The sequence below is a fragment of the Lathamus discolor genome, chromosome Z, assembly GCF_037157495.1.
Source record: "Lathamus discolor isolate bLatDis1 chromosome Z, bLatDis1.hap1, whole genome shotgun sequence".
Taxonomy (NCBI): domain Eukaryota; kingdom Metazoa; phylum Chordata; class Aves; order Psittaciformes; family Psittacidae; genus Lathamus; species Lathamus discolor.
In genome coordinates this window covers 88,217,590-88,235,209 of record NC_088909.1, presented here as the reverse complement: position 1 = coordinate 88,235,209, position 17,620 = coordinate 88,217,590, and the positions used below count along the sequence as shown (strand labels likewise).

General features: G+C 37.2%; 1 protein-coding gene across 4 annotated transcripts in view; it reads left to right on the top strand.

The window, feature by feature from the left end:
* SREK1 (splicing regulatory glutamic acid and lysine rich protein 1) overlaps positions 1 to 13,447 on the top strand; it is a 36,122-nt gene extending 22,675 nt beyond the window's left edge. For all 4 annotated transcript variants that reach the window (XM_065661112.1, XM_065661116.1, XM_065661115.1 and 1 more), the window contains 4 exons: positions 1,691 to 2,146; positions 7,113 to 7,208; positions 7,648 to 7,783; positions 8,841 to 13,447. In XM_065661112.1, coding sequence (XP_065517184.1) covers positions 1,691 to 2,146; positions 7,113 to 7,208; positions 7,648 to 7,783; positions 8,841 to 8,993 — 841 coding nt within the window. In that variant the 3' untranslated portion in view covers positions 8,994 to 13,447. The remainder of the gene's footprint in view (positions 1 to 1,690; positions 2,147 to 7,112; positions 7,209 to 7,647; positions 7,784 to 8,840) is intronic.
* The last annotated feature ends 4,173 nt before the right edge of the window (positions 13,448 to 17,620 follow it).

Sequence of the window (17,620 nt, the reverse complement as noted above, 5' to 3'; positions counted from 1 at the left end):
AGTCTTTTATTGAACTGAGAAATTCCAACAAGATAACATAATTTTCTGAGGGATGAAGTGGTGAATATTCACGAAACAAATGTCCTTATGAAAGTAGCTTCATGAATAGAAGTCTTGGTACTTTTCTTTCTGTTTCATCTCTGTAATTCCCCTGATTGATTTAAAGGGAGCTTCATGCTTAGGTTGTGCAGATGCCTCTTATTTTTTGAGGGAAGAAGTTTTGTGGAAAAGAGAACTGCAGATCTTTGGACATTAGTGGAAACAGGAATAGGTTGCCTAACTAGCTGGGCCTTACTGGTGTATCCTTTGATTCTCTGATGCTGTTTGAAGCTTTTTGAGATACTGGCTTACTGGAAAGGGGAAGTTCAATAAAATCTCTGTGATATATTAAGTGAAAGGCACTTCTTGGCTAATTGTGAGACTGCTACTGCAGCAATGGTGTGCTGTTTCATCTTTAAGATCTTACATTCTTTTTCTGAGACTTCTAAAGAAGTATTTTCCAAAACTTGGTGGGAAGCAAAATTGTCAGGTCACAGAGCTTACAACAGCCTACTATTTTATTAGCAGTTTTGAAGAAGATACAGCCAAGCACTCCTTTTGTTGAAGAAAGGTAGGGGCTCTGCTTAGGACCTTTTGTGTGTGGAGGAGTCTCTAACAAACTTTAAAAATCCTAGAATAGGTACTAGTACCAGTAGACACAGCAACTTCTGTCAGTCCAGTTCTCTTGGAAATGCAAAGGCCTGCTAATCAACTTCTCTTCTTGTGCTTTCTCCTCTTTTTCTCTCTGAAAAATTGTTTGTTTTCATCTGTCTGAGGGGCAGGTCTGGGAGTCATGAATCTGTGCTAAAAAAAAAAAAGATGGAGTATTGCACTTCCCAGTAATGCTATATAGAAATGCAATCTTCCAGACAAAGCTGTGAGCTAGTCAGTTTTTGTTTGCCTTGATGACTAGAACATCAGTTGTAATTTTCCTCACTCTTCCTTTTATGAGCATGTATCATACTGCCTGTCCCAAAGAAGCTGAATTTTTCTGTTGTTCTTGCTGCTGGTTTTAGTATATTACTGTATTAACAATTTTTCAACAACTTTTGAGTTCCTAGTGACATTACAGATGACTGAATTGTCTTGAGTTTTGACCTTATATTTGCCTTTCGATGGAATTCGTTTGGTGAAATTTTATTCCTGTTAGTTTATGTCTGTGTATTAATTGGTGTTGGATTTCCAAGCAGTTGCAGGATATCTGTGTGAGAGAACACTGTAGAATAAAGACTTACGTCAATCAGCTGTCATTAATCATGTGGGGCTTGTTAATTTGCAGTCCATTTTATGTGGACACACTTTTAGTAAAGAGTGGATTTACAGACTTCAGAGTTTGTCTCCCGACAAAATGTAGAAAGTTTATGTATGTATAACATAACTGTGAGGTGAAGAGACATGTTCTCTCCAGGTGTAGTAACATTGCTCTGAAGATCACAGCTTGATTTGATTTTGGCCTCCCCTTCTCCAATTTGGTTTCCAAATTTTTTTTTAACATTTCCTTCATGCCGAACAGGGCTGGAAATGTGAAACACTGAATTATTTTCAACAGGGACACATGCTTTATCTTGAGCAGTTAATGTACACTAAAGGGTTGTAATTTTAATTGGAAGTTTAAGGATGAATTAATTTATTTGTGTTTGGCTTTTCACAGGGACAAGAAAAGAGACAAAGAAAAGGTCAAGGAAAAAGAAAAAGTCAAAGAGAGAGACAGAGACAAGGAGAAAGACCGAGACAAAGATAGAGAACGCGATAAAGAGAGAAACAGGGAGAGAGATAAAGAGAGAAACAAAGATCGGGAGCGAGTCAAAGACAAGGATAAGGACAGGGACAAGGATAAGGAGAAAGATAAGGAGAAGGAAAAAGACAGGGAAGAGGTAGACCAGGACAAGGAAAAGGAAGATACTGAGAAAGAAGGAGAGAAGGACAGAGAGAAGATGAAGGACAAGGAGGGAGATAAGGACAAAGAGAGGGACAGAGAGAAAGAAAAGGATGGGGATAAGGAGAAAGAGCGAGAAAAAGAGAGAGATGATAAAAAGAAGAAAGAGAAGAGATCCAGAACACCCCCAAGAAGCTATAGTTCCTCAAGAAGATCTCGTAGCTCGAGCAGGTTTGTTTAGAATTTTTTTTCATGCCTTTCTTGACTTGTCAGTTCAATAAGGCACCATCCTAGTTTTCATATATTAGTATCATCATGACTTTTACTAATTTAATTTGTATTACTTGTTTTGTAGATTTTCCTGTAAAGTAAAATATATGGCAAAGAGCTCTGTATGATGCGTGATAGAGCATAGTTTCTTGTTGGGCTGCTGGTGCTTGCCTTTCACACAACCATTTAGTATAGTCCTTAAGGACAGTAAGTAGAATGATTCTTGTGCCGTTCCTCTGCATTGAAGCCATCCAAAAGTTCTGATAAAGCAAAATCACACGTAGTCTTTGTCCTGATGAAAATCTGAGTCACTGTTACGTAGTTCCTTGGTTTCTTACATACTGTACGGTGTTGATCTGTACATCTTGTGAACTGTTTGGTATTTGTCACTCTTCAGTTGGATGGCTGAACCAGCAGGAAGAGAGCATATCACTTGGCTGGCGAGCCATTTGGAAGATTGGTATCTCAGTTGGAAGACAAGCATACATTGTTTTGCTGGTAGATGGCCAGGTACAAGTGAAAAGTAAAATTCCTTAATGATGGTGATAGCGAACATGAAAACAATGTAGCTGTTGTTTTTGCCTCTGAGGGAGGCTGAACTGGGTGGAAGTCTGGATAAATTCAGTATAGCAAAAGGAGGCTGTGAGATTGATAAACTCTGTAAGTGGATCAACTCATGCATAATCTAGAAGTGTTGTGGCTAACTTAAGTTCATAAGCTTTGGTGGAAAAAGTACTTTCTGAATACCTCAGGTATTGGGAGTTCAATAATATCACACATCAAATTTAGATAAATTTTATTTGTTAACTTCAGGGAATGAAATGCTGGATGAAAAGTTCTACATACTCTAATCATCTTAATGGACAAAAGCAAAATTCCCACAGTCCTCAAAATTCAGGAGTGCATGGCTCATACAAAGCAGTCCATGTTGGTTTTGAGATCAATGGGCAAAGTACTGTGCTGCCTTTGAGCATTTGCAGCTTCCTGTTTTAATGCATTTTTAATATTATTTCATGGGTGGAAGACCTACAGAGAGTAGAGGTATTTCTGCCAGCTTTGAAGACATAACATTTTCCGTCTATAGATCTCAGAAGTTTTCAGTTAAGTGTAGAAAAAAGATTTAAGGTTTTGACAATATGTAGCTTATATAAGAAACTTGGTGGAAGACATAGTTCTTAATGTCAAACAGCAAGTGTATGTAGCTGGATGCTGCCAAAAATTCATACTCTAGTTTGCAATAATAATGCTTCATTTAAGAATCTTGCTATTTAAGAGAACGGAGGATTCTAGTGAAAATTAGTGCATCTCTTCTAGTGGAATCACAGTGCAAAACTCTACTTTGATATCTGAAGGGGGCCTATAGGGATGCTGGGGAGGGACTCTTCATCAGGGACTGTAGTGACAGGACAAGGGGTAACAGGTTAAGATGTAAACAGGGTAAGTTTAGATTGGATATAAGGAGGAAATTCTTTCCTGTTAGGGTGGTGAGGCACTGGAATGGGTTGCCCAGGGAGGTTGTGAGTGCTCCATCCCTGGCAGTGTTCAAGGCCAGGTTGGATGAAGCCTTGGGTGGGATGGTGTAGTGTGAGGTGTCCCTGCCCATGGCAGGGGGGTTGGAACTAGATGATTTTGAGGTCCTTTCCAACCCTAATTCTTCTATGATTCTATGATATGAAGTTTTTTTTGTTGGGTTTTTTTTTTTTCAATAGAGACGTTATTAAACAAGGACAATGTTCTTTTGAATACAGAGGATGAGAGAAACACTTTTTTTTGACATGGATTTGTTATTCTTTCTTTGGACATAGCATTATTCTTAGAGTATCAGTACTGGAACCGATACTCTTGGAACATCTTCATCAGTGGACAGTGCACCCTCAGCAAGTTTGCAGACAATACAGAACTGAGGGGAGAGGGTGGTACACCAGAGGAATGTGCTGCCATTCAGAGAAACATTGACAGGAAAAATGGGCTGATGCGTCTCAGTTTGAGCAAAGAAAAGTCCAAATCCTGCACCTGGGCAGGCAAACTGTCACACCAGTACATAATGGGGACTGACTGGAAGGCTGGCTGGTGGAAAAGGTCCTGGGGGTCCTGAGTAGGTCAGCAGTATCCTGCTCTGCATTAGGCAGAGTGCTGTGAGCAGGGCAAGGAAGGTAATTCTTCCCATCAGCCCTGGTGAGGCCACATCTGAATCTTGCATCCAGTTCTGGGCTCCCCAGTGCGAGAGACACAGATGTACTGGAATGAGTGTAGTGGAAGGCCACAAAACTGATAAAGGACTTGGAACATCTGTCATAGAAGGAGAGACTGTGGGAGCTGGAATTGTCTAGTCTGGAGAAGAGAAGGCTGAGAGGACATCTTCTCAGTGCGTATGAGTACCTGCTTGGAGAGTGTGAAGAAGACAGCCAGTGAGGGCCAGTGACAGGTTAAGAGGCAGTAGGCACATACTGACGTACGGGAAATAAAGACTTTCTTCCAGTGCTTGAATTGTTTTGGTTTTGTTGTGGTGGTTTTTTTTTTGTTGTTGTTGTTTTTTGTTGGTTTTGTGTTTTTTTTTGTTTGTTTGGGGTTTTTTTGTTTCTTTTTAGTTGTTTTCTTGGGGTTTTTTTGTGTGTGTGTTGTGGGTTTGGTTTTGTTTGTTTGTTTGTCTGTCATGTTTTGGTTTTTTCCCTAGGCAAACTGGACCCAGTTATGGTGAGAGATTGTAGAGTCTCTTTGGAGATAGTAAAAATCTGACTGGATGTGGCCCTGAGCAGCCTGTTCTAGTTGACCCTCTTTTTAGGTTGGTGGTGGAGAGGTTTGATAAGCTGGTCTCCAGAGGGCTCTTCCAACCTCAGTAATTCTGTTATTCTCTGAGAAGTAATTGTGAATAGGTTGGATTACAGAGTCCCAGTTAGCTTGCATTTGGGGATATCTGTTTACTTTGGTGATTGACATTGCCTAGTTGTGAAATAGTAGCATTTCGGCTGCCTCGTTTTACCAGTGCAGCCCTGAGATGGGATTGCTGATCGTTTACTGGATGAGTGTAAAGTACTGGACAAATAGTCACATTTTTAGAGAAGAGGTGAAGGGAGAGTTGTACATCCAGGACCTTCTGAGAACTAGGTGGCAACTGACCTTGACAGCATGCAGGTACTAGAAACTAGATGGCTGTTTGTGATTCCTAGCAGAAGGAAGTGGCACAGACCAGAGGAGGAGGAAGAACTGACTCCTTTTCCAACAAATATTTACAAGGTAGCGGAGAAGATAGTTATGGCTTGTTAGTTCTGTTTATGACTAAGAGGCACAGAATCACTAGTAGAGTATTCAGACTTGTTTTTTCTTAAGTTTTGCTGTGTTAGTATTTCTTAACATTGTTAAACAGGTGCGCACACATCTTTGTGTAGACCAGTGTGACAGAGATGGGAAACGAATACTGTAAGACAGTTAAAGCTCTTCAACTTGAAATATGAAAAGCAGAAACTGAAAATTAGATTTCATGAATAAACAATTTCTTATCATGAACACAAATGCTAAGGCACTTAGTTACTCACAGATACGTATGCTTTAGTTTATTTATCCCCACTTTATTTAGTGGGGATATGCTCATTGTAGCCCAAGTGGGAGCACTGTCAGTATAATGCATCAGTTTTCAGCATCCTTGTATTAAAAAATATGAAGCTGTTAAAAATGTAATGTATAATTAGTGAGAACCTGATTAGTGATTTTGTTATTTCTCAATAATTCTGAGGCCACTTTGTATCTTGTTTACCAAAGATGAAGTCAAACTGGAAGAGCTTGCTAAACAAAATAGTTATGGATATTTGTCCTGTGCAGCTTGAGGAGGTCACGGTAGATGATATTGTCAATGTATCAATCCAGATAGGGGTACGAGGCATAGCTTAATAAATCCTTTTGTAATTTATTTAATAACTGTTGATTTCTTGGCCTTTCTAGATGTTGAAGATGTAAATACTCACACCTAGTGGTGTGAATTGTAAAAGCTGGTATGTGTAAGAATAGCATATCTTGAAGTTAAATTCTAACTTCCCTGTTTTAATTTGGCTCTACACATCTGCTTTTCCCATTTGAGGAAGAGGTGATAGGAAAAAAATCACATTACTTTGACAGAGACAGGTTCTATGTTTATGTTGAATGAAGCTTTACTGGATCAGGTTTTGCTTTATTTTAACATATATCTTGGTATGTTTGCACCAAGTTATTTAATGTTATGTTCTATTCAAGATTGGACTCTGTAATAACTTTGGCAAGCTCTATATATCATACATCTGTAAAACAGCTGTTCAGTAAAATACTATGAGCTCTTCAGTGTCTTGCAGAATGGTAACATCATGTTTGCTGAGCAAGGACTGCTAGGAAAACAATAGATAATGACTTCTTATTTTGGTTTTGACAACATCTTGAGCTTCATTTTGCACAGTTTACTTCTAAACCAATAGGAATACTAGCTCCTGTATTTAGGAATTAAATTTCAGTCAGGTTGAACTGAAATTACAGTGATCTTCAGGTTGTAATGTTACATGCTGAGGCTTGCATTGCTAAAGTTAGCCCTTTTGTCTTAATGTGGCTCTTCATTCAGTTTGATTCTTTTCCTGACTGAAGAAACTCTTACTTAATACAGGGTTAGTGAATTAAGTGTGTTTCTGTTGTTGTCATGTGAGAATAAACAAAAAACTAAAATCTGAAAGGTACAACCTTTTTTTCCCACGTCTAGCCTTCCCTTTCCCACCATCTGAAACATAAGATTTTTTTTTTCTTTCTACAGTTCACATATTGTTGCTAATAATAAAATGTTAAATTGAGGGATATTTACTTAATTTTTTGTCTCAGATTGTTTTAAGGGCTTTCTGTTTTTATCTGGTTCCTGATTTTATTATTTTATTCTTATTTTTATTCTTTGATGATCTTGAATTTCTTGGTCCTGTAGAGGAAGGCGTAAAAGGAAGAGTAGAAGTCCCTCCAAGTCTCCTAAATCATCCAAAACAACAAAAAGAAAGTCTTCACGAACTCCTTCTCCAAGAAGGTCGGTTTGATGTAAACGTAAAGATTAATGAGCAGTAAAGAATCAAGAATTTTTAGTATTCTCATTGGTTAACTGCTTTTGCACTGACAGTCTCAGACTCTTTCAGTTGGACAGTAAGATGAATTTGAGCTTTGTTATCTTTTCACCTGGAGAGTTCCAGATCTGTCAGCAATGCAGATTTGCTTCAAATCTGTAAAAGCCCTTCACTGGGTACAGGTGCATTTGGTTTTCTCTTTGCAAGTACCATGCATACCGCACACATGTATTCTTCAGCTCGTATCGTCAAAAAATGCCCTTGTCTTTACGAAAAGGGGTTTTGTTAATGTTTTTAGTTTTTTTTATGAAAACCCATAGATGAAAATTTAGTTTGCAGTTAAATGGCTAGAAGGTTGTTGCTGTTTGATCAAATTCTAATATGAGTAAAAATTTCCTTAAACAGAAGCAAGAAAGAAAAAAAGAGAGAGAGAGATACAAATAACGAAAGAAGAGAAAGAGAACGCTCCACCTCCAAGAAAAAAAGTAGTAAAGAAAAAGAGGGAAAGGAGAAATCTGACAAACGCACCAATACCTTGAAGGTAAGCTATGTATGACCAAGTAATAAACAGAATGAAGGGGTGCTTGTGGAACCAGTATTGAAATTTCTTTTTTTCTTTCTTTTCCTCCTCCCTTTTGTCTCCTGTTTTCCTTACCAAATTATTACCATTTCTGTTCGGCTTTTGCCAGTGAAAACCTACAGTTGATGTGTTAGTGGGCCAGTTTCATATGTCTCCATTTTTGAACTTTACTGGACATAGCAGCTTGTATGAGTAGGTTATGGAAACACTTTTTGTCTGTTTCTCTTTCTTGCTCCATATGTTAGGACCTGGCTGACTGCCTATCTATATGAGCAGGCAGGAAGCAGACTGTGTAACTAAGGAGAAGTGTTCAGGGACAGCTTGGCTGTCAAGCTGGAAAGATTACTTTTCCAATAAACTTTCACTGTTCAGTTCAGCCTCTCCCTGGTTGCTTTGCCCTGGTGTGCATGTTGGACTCCAGAGGAATAAAGATGAAGAGCGGTGGAAGTGTGGTATGGGATTTTTCTTGCAAAAAAAAAAAAGTGTGATTAAGGAAAGAAAAAGGTGGTGTGATTAGGGAAAGAAATATCTTCAGATTTTTTCATGCCTTTAAGAGTAGTTTGTTGTACTCAGAATTATTCAACTGTTATAAATAGCTGATTTGGGTGACTCTACCCACATGCTTAAGTAATTATCAGCGAACTTTGTTAAAATGCATCAGGTATCTGCCAAAAACTACGAAAGAAAAAAGCTTAATCCTATTTTATTTAGGAAATACGGAGAAATCTTCATTTCTGGAGCTGTTTCTAGTAGATTTTGTGATGCTACTTTGTTCTTAATATTGATTGTAAAGACAGATTATGGCATTGATTTCTTGGATGACTAGTTGTTATGAGTACCTAACTTCATCCAATTGAAAAGGAAAAGAGGCGGACACCTCTACTATAAAAATTGCCAAGAGAAGATAGGCGTGTAAAAATTGAGCCAAAAATAACAAAATGTGGCTGGAAGTCATAAAAGTCATACCCTGTAATGCTAAGAATATGATTTTTTTGTAAAATAATTCTCTTTTTGGTAGGACAAAGATCACACTAAAGAGGATCAGAATTCAGAAACTGACAAGGAAGTAGACAGCAGAGATACAGAAAGGACAGATGAAGTCAAACTACAACAGAATGGGAACTGTCAACCAAATGAAGAAAACCTCTCAATTAAAATGGAAGAGGTTTAAAGCAAAGAGTGGGCATCCGATTCAACTAAGGAATGAAATCCAAAGCTTTTTATTTCCCAGAATGAGGAAGAAAATAAAGCAATCAACCTGATCGTGTTGATAGTACTAGTAGCTCTTTCAATTCTTGTGATAGCGTTGTTGTCTTCTTGCTGTAAAAAGCAAGAGAGCACGGACCAGTAGTTATACCATGAAAAGGCATATGCCATCAAAACTATTCATCTCTGAAAATCCATGTATTCTCATGATGGCTGTACTTATTTGTGAAATGATTTATGTCAAGTTTTGCCATGAGCTGTTACAAATAAGTAGAAACTGAAAGATGTAAACCAGTACTACCCAAAAGATGCTGAAGATAGGCATTGAAGTTTGTTTAAAATTCTGCTTGTTGATGATCATTTTGTGTTGTTTTACCTTGTGGGTTAAAAAAATCCACAAAAACTTCAATGTGTACTGTTTGATGTGCTTGAAAATGGTGCATAAATATACGCACTTTTTTCTGTTGTAAATGACCCCAACAGAAAGGGGTTTTAAACATAAACACAGTTTTACAGGTCTTCTGTTAAATACCCACTGACCAGTATGTTTTTCAGTTGCTTACTGCTTGAGATTCTTGGGGTTTATTATTTGAAAGAATTTCTTACTAATATCCCTAAAATTAATATTTCTTTTAAAGTATTTGAACAATGCATGTTACTTTCCTGTTCGTAAAAGGGACACTGTTATGTTATAGATAATAGGTCAGATTACTGAGTTATTTTGGGGTTGTTTAGTTTTGTTGTTTTCTTTGTCCTTCCAGAAGTGAGCACTTCTGTATCATATTATCTGAGTTACAGCTTTTGTTTTCAGCCGTACTGCAGTGTGTACTGCTGCAAATAGTACAGGTGCCATTATGAAAATAAAATTTTATTTGTTAAAAAAAAAAAAGTGGGAGCACAAGCAGACGCTTTAGTGCCTTCTTAAAATGTGGTATTTTCTAGAAACGTATATGTGCTATTACTCATTTTCAGCTAAATCTTACATGATCTCTATTGCTGTTTTGCCACCACCTTACTGTAGACAAGAATGCAAGTGATTTGTCAGAATGGTTGCTGTATTCACTTGTTAAAATACTAAAGTTCCATTTTTTTTATTTTTTTATTTTTTTTTTAAGAAGAGGTACATGCATAAAAGCAAAGATGGAGTTTGGGGACCACTACTGTACAAAAGTATTAGCTGAATACAAAGCCTTTTCTGATCACCTGCATCAAAGACAGACCTTTATAGACATATAATCTACATTTGGACGGCCTTAATTAAATTGATAATGACCTGTCCCTCCTCTTATATCTGCTGGGTGAAACAGAAAGAATTGCATGTAAAGAAGAGGGCAAAATAATTTGGGGAGAAAATTCTAATTACACAGGAGTTAAGTGGTAGAGATTTATTTTTTTTTTTTTTTCATTCTTTGGAGAGAAAGCAAGAGAGAATGACAAAGCAAATATTTTTGTCAAGGTAAAACATGGCTTGTCTTCTCAGAGCTAACTTAATTGGTTACATGAGATTTCTTAAGAGTCATTCCTTTAAAACTTACTGGTTTTAATACAACTTAATACAATCAAATGACTTAATTGCCTTACCTCTTAGGAAGAGTTATTGTTGAATACAGTGCATTTGAAAAAAAAAAAAAACGCAGTAGCGTATTAATTACTTGGTTTCAATTTGATTTTTTCAACTTTGCATAGTGAATTCTTCCAAAAAGAAAAAAACCCATCCCGCATTACAGGGAGTGAAAAATTTACCCAATTCCTAAGGCAGTGAAACCCAGTTTGATTGTGAAGCTGCTTAATCACTCTTCATTCTCAGTAGGTTTTAATGTTCTTGCCAGTGTGTACATTTAAGACTCTAGAAAATGCTTTACCATGTAAAGTATAGACAGTCATTTTTGTGCTGTTGGCTGGTAAACAGCTTATACTGATAAAAGAGTGACAAATCTGTATGCTTACAAGAAGACTATGAAGGAATGTGTCTTGCAACAACAGCTGTCTTATTTATGATGTGTAAGTAGCATAGAGCAAAGAGATTGTTTGTATACTTGTTATCTTTGGTACCATTTCACTAATAAAATTTTAGAGTATTTTAGAGGGAAGTTTCTGCTAGTACATACTTATTAAAGGAATATTTTTAGTTGATCTGGGTTTTATGCAGCTTCTTTAATTAGAAATGTCTATACCAGTGAAAATACAAATGTATTATAGTATCTTTTAAAAGCTGTGTTTCTTCTTTGGGAGGAATTATAATTCTTGCAGTGTAACATGTTTCAGCTGATACTAGCTTGATTTCTTCAGTTTTGTTATCCTGAAATTGCATAGTCATTATAAATCTGTTGCAAAATATATAAAGGGTTGTGTACAGTTAGCTAAGCAACGTTAATTTGGAAATTAATAGTTAAGAATGGCAGTCTTACTAACTAACTTATCCCACGTATAAGTCCATGTGCACCACACTGTTACATTGTTTGTGAATTAATAATTCACTTACAAAAAAGCCTTTGTTTTGTTTTTAGAGGCAAAAACGCGAAACAACCAACCACCAAACCCAGACATTTCCTCCCCACCTCAAGTCACATTTTCTTAAAAATGCTGTATTTTCTGGGTTTGCTTTGTAAATATTGTGCAGATCTGTAGGGTAAAGTTTTGTGTATTAGGTGTTATGCAGTTCCCCTCTTCCTAAAAAAGCCACTAGTAGAGAACTACCGTTCTGTAAAATGCCTGTTTCTGCAGAGGATTTATCGTTTTCAAACTGGTAGTGTAGCACAGTAATAAAGCCTCTGCTTGCTCCAGCAGGATTGTGTGCATCATCCATTAAACGTGTTCATACTCCACTGGAATTGCTTTCATTGTTAACTGGTTTGCATGCTGAGCTGCCAGGGTAGGTTTTGCACTTCATAAATGAGATTGTATGGAGTGATATTTTGAGAACTGTAGTTCATGATAGTTTTATTGCTTTAAATGTGATTTCATTTGAGTCAGTCTTTATTTGAAAATATGACAGATAATTGCTTAGAAAAGTGATTAGCCATTTTGCTAAGACCATGTAAAGCATGTATGTGTAAGTTTCTGTTAGTGGCTACAGTTGTTTCACAGGAGTGTTTCTGGGTAACGGATAGGCTTTTTCATAGGATTTTGAGGGAAGAAGATAGAAGACGACTGCTGGTGACTGAAACAGGATTCCAAGCTCAAAGTAGAGGTGGCTGTGACTTAGATAAACACATCAAAGTCAATAGGTTTGCACAAATGAGAGGGATGAAATTTTGATTGCAAACATTATTAGTATGACATGAATATTGTTAGAAGGGGAAAAAAAGGCACTTCACTTGGAATCTAGAAACATGAAGAATACCTGAGATATCAGCGAGATGTGGGTTTTACCTAGTCATTTGTAACATGCTCTCTTTTAATGGCAGTTTCAGAGAGGTGCATCTGAACTCGCTTTGAATTATCTGGCTAATAGCAGCAACCTGTGCACAGCTTGGATTCTGAAATGAGCTGTGGTCACCTGTATTTCCTCTGCTGTAAAGAAGGTAAATTCCATAGCCTTTAGCATAGCTTGCATTGCTTGCTGGTGTTCCCTGGCCCAGGTACATCTAAAGGCAATACCTGAAATAACTTTGAAACTGCAAATGCTTGTTACATGGTAGCTTCTCTGTTGGCCTTCAGCATGTAGTGGTATTTTTGTAATAGTTACTAGATCTAGGGATTTCTGTGATTTTCTTTTGATCTGAGGAGGAGACAAGAAGCAAAGGCTGCTTTGTGTGATAAAATTTTATACTTCACACCTGTCCTTATTCTGTACTTTTTTCATTCGTGTATGGCTGTTGCAAGCAGTAATGCCATAGTGATTGGTACGTATTTTCTAGGACTGAGTCATCTCTGCATCACTGTCTTCTTGTTAGTTTGTAATCAAACAGGGTTAGAGTTCATGTATTTTAATTTTACTAGCCATTCACTTGGGGGGGGCAAAAAACAGACAAAAATAATCTTGAATTTTGTAAATGTTAGTGTGAAAATTGCATTATAGCAGTAAAACAGCTAATTGTGAATTCTGAACAATGACTTGCAAACTGGGGCATATTATGGGTACTGCCTGCCACTTGGTGTACTTCTAGTTTTGTAGTAATTGATTATTGCCTTTGGTGTTATCATGATTTTAAAAGTGAGAATTGGACTTAGTGATACAAATGCTGAGACCTGTAAATGGCTAATGTAATGTAGGCACTTAGTTCAGAAAGATGTGGTTTTCTCACCAGAGGCTGGAGCGTGGGCAGTTGAAATTTGTAGATACCATTATTACCTAAAGAGAATCTAAAACTTAATTTTGTTTGCTAATGTATGTAAACACAAAAAAAGTTTTGAGCCTGTACCTTAGGTTTATTTTTATATGTTGAAAACTGTAATTAAAATAATATTGAAAACTAAGGCACTGTATGAAAAGGTGTTGGTTTTGTTTTTAATGTAAGATACATTTTCAATGGTGTTTAATTTTAAACTTTAAAAGATGTTTTTGCATGCAGTGTTTATTTTTACTTCAAGAGTATTTCATTTGTAGCAAGTCCTATTGCAGAATCCGAGCGCATTTGTCTGGGGATTTCTTCAATATTCAGTATAAAACAGCTGAGTATAGTTGTCTGTCAGTCTGTGGAGGCAGCTACTTTCCACCTAGTTTGAGACACTCCTCCAATACTTCAATTCTGTATTAAGTAGATACTACAGTTGAGAAGCTATCTACAAACTTCAGCTTCCACAGTGTTTCCTGAAACTGTGAACTCTTACTATTCAAGAGGAAAAAATCCCTTTTATTTAAATTGTCATAGTTTTATCATTGTTGAGCTTAATACAGGAGAACATGGACAGCAAAACCTAAGGTTTTAGCTGTTTATATATTTTCTGGTATGTTTCAGCTTAAATTTGTTACATTTTTTTATGTTAATCTAATGCCAAAGACACAAGACTAGAGATTTTTGGTGTACAAAGTATGTTCCATGGTAAACTTGTTAATGAAATTAATCTTCAACTGAAAATGTTGCGTGTCTTTTTTGAAATGAAAGACTTATCAGCAATGGTAAAAGAATGATTGCAGCTTTGTTGTATTGCAGCTTTGTTGTCCTTCATGTTGCTAATGAGGCTGCCAGTAAAGTAGCCTTCTTGTGAGCTGTTGCTCTACTCAATAAAACCTTTGTTAGTGCAAAGGTATGGAACTACTGCTGCAATGATGAGTAAATTACGGGGCACTTAGAAATTAACTACTTCGTAAATACATCATTTTCATAGCAATCAACAGAATGAGTGATCTGCTCTGGAAGCATCAAGAGAGTAACTTGACTTGCACAATTCATGTACTCTGTCGGTATATCCCTTCTGGTATTTTTCCCACTGATGCAGGAGCTATGATTTGTTACACACAGCATCTATCACAGTCTGCTCAGGTATACCTTAAGAACCTAAGCAGTACAGCAGCAAAAACTGTTTCCCTTCTCTAAGTGTGATACTTCTGGTAATAAAGTAGGTCTTCCAAGTTTAATAAACATTACCAAAATGGAACAAATTTAGTTTATTTTTGCATTAGGGAAGCAACTGTGAAATGGTACAAGTAAAGAAATTCCAAATGCTATTATGTTGTTGCTGTTTTTGTAAATAATGCCCCCAAGTTTTAATGGTGTCATAAAATCACTTCATTTGGATGAGATACAGCAAATGGCTGTGCAGCACTTCTACTTTCTCTTTTCAATTTTTTTTTAATGTATTAGGCTACATCTGCCCCAGAGAGTCAAGTGCTTTGTCAGTAAGTCTGTTGGGACTGATACTGACAAGAATATTACATGAAAGGGGGTGAGGGGTTAACTAACTAATTGTATCATCACTGTTTAGTTAAATCCCCTGGCCTAGCAGAGGATTTTTTTCTCCAGAGAAAAACTACCATAGTTCCACCAGGGAAGGTTGTGTGTCAAAGAGGAAGTTAGTAAGTGTGGCTGCATAAAGTATTTCTGAATTTCTTTTTTTTTTCTCTCTTCTTTTTAAAGTAGGATCAGGAATTCATGCAGAGCTTCTGAGGTACATGTCAATTTATTGCCATGGATATTTTTCATATCCAAATTCACTTAAGCTTCTCTGTTGCTTTGTGCAGTGTGTAAGAGCCTAAATAACAGGCAGTGGTGAAGGAGCAAAAGCTTGAGCTCTGCTTCTCAACTTGTTTGGTAGGGATCTGATCTTGTGATTTTTGAGAGCAGTTATATCTGTAATGAGACTTGTGGTTGGCTGAACTCCTACTGATCAGGTGATTTACTCAACACATCCTCAGTCTAAATAACTGCATTTTACCATGCTGCTCTTCTGAATGTGAAAGGAGGAAAAAACACATCTGAGAAATATTGAGATGTCTTGTCAGTGGCTGAAAATCATACATGACCTATTTATAATATATGCTACCTAATTTTGTTAAGTAATTAAAAGTTCTCTGTAGAGGAGGGGATGGAAAATTGACTAAAGAAGTGTCAGTCTTAAAATCAAACTTAATTGTGTAAATAGCTTGGTTTGCCTGCTTGTTTTAAGAAAACAGGCAGACAAAAGTGTTGGTGCTAGACCTTTCTTAAACACACTGCTTCAGTGTCTGACGTGGGGAAGACTGCATCTGCTGGTTTTCTCTCTAGAAATTTCACCTTTCATTTTAAAGGTAGAACCTAAAGAAAACCTTTAAATTTTACTGAAGTAATATTTTAAAGGGTTGCTTCAGATTAACTGGATTTAGAAGTTCAAAGCAGATGTGTTGGTCTACATGAAATGTGAACATTAAAAGAATGTATAATCTGTTTTTGTCGGATTTGTCTTACTGTGGTGAGGTAATATTTTCCACAATTGCTCCTCTGCTTCAATTTTCTAGGGCCACTCGTCTTTAGACTTCTCTAATAAGTCTTCTGAACTGTTAAATACTTGTCTTTCTATGAGCATTACATTTTCCTCACAAATATGCATCCCAGTTATCCTGTAGGGTCTTATCAAGACTAGATAAGGGCTAGACTTGTCTGAACCATACTGTAGATCATACTAACCCATGTTACAGATCAGCCTCAGACAAAATGATCAGTATTTCTGAATGAACCATTAAATGGAATGAACAGAAGGATGTTTGCATCATTGCATTGCACTGAATGCATTAGAAATGGGCGTTTACCATGCTTTTATGGCTAGGTGGAAGATGGTAGCCAAGTGTTGCATAAGTTAATTCATTCTAATAAATCCGACTCCCTTTGATCACTTTTACCGGGGGTAATTTGTAGTTGCAAGCACTATAAAGCATAAAATCCTGCTTGTTTTATCTAAGAAATTTCTTCTGTTGGATGTATAGCTTTATTTCAATAGTAGCTCGTAACTGCAATTGGAAAGAGTAGTATGTCTCTGTAGAAGTGATCATGTTTCATGGCTTCTATGTCATCCTCTGCCTATAAGATAAGAAATTTTTGCCTTTATTCTCTTTGTGGAGAGAAGCAGACATCTTAAAGGCGAAAATTAGTATTTTAAAGGCCGTATCATCCTTCCAGATCATAGTTCTCAGGAGCTTTATAAAAGCAGTCGAGTATCATTCCTGTCTGCTGCCTTCCTCAGGTTTAGAAGAGCATAAAAGGCCAAGTAACTATCCAAGCCTGCTGCTTCTATTGTTGATTCATGTTCTGAATTCCGGGCACGCACATGAAATGTAAAATGCTTAACATGGGTGATGAAACATCGCTGGTGGTGATTATACAGTTAATTTAAGCCATGTAAACTGTTGCTGCCACATGGTGCTTAGCTAATTGGAAGCTGTGACTTTTGGGCAGAGGAAGAGGTTTGGGTTTTGGGGTGGAGGGCGAGAGCTCTGTGAGATTCATTCTCTTTTTGTATTATGAAAGCGTGAACTTGTGAGGTAACTGAGATGGAGTGGAAGATGAGGTGCGTAGATCATGAGGGCTTAATGGCTGTACTGGTTGAAGATGACTGTGTGTGTGGAAGTGAGTGGGTTGAAAGGTGAGACAGAGCAATGAAATCAGTTTGCAAGAGAGAGGCCTTGATGTTAGATGGGAACTTAGGATGCTGATTTGGGACTTTACAGAAACTTGACTTTACCACTGTGATTTGATAAACTTTAACATCAGCTTTCCATATCACCTGTGGTGGTGGTGCTTTTGGATCATTGTGCTACAGTTGATGATATTCCCTTCCCAACACATCCTTTCTCTTTTTCTTTAAATATGGTTCTGTGTATCACTTAGCAACACTTTCTAATTGTAGTCTGGGGTTCGTTGTAGCACTACCTTGTTTTGAAAATGTTGCCCTTCATTGGCTTAGAACACAGACTGGTTGTGTGTCCTGAGAGGGAAAGAACTCTCTAATGTTCAAGCCCTTTAAGGCTTGTTGAGGGAATTGCAGTGCAGAAACAGATTTTTCAAGCCAGAATCTGTCCTGGAATTTTAAAAAATACAAGCGTGAAGTGTGGGAAGAGCGCTGTCTTTAAAAATAGCTGCTATGCTGCGCTGCAGTATAAACTTCAGTGCTGGAGCACCCCCGTTTGAGCTGTTGCAGTAATGCTTCAGATACTGTTTGAAATCCTGCACATTTAGA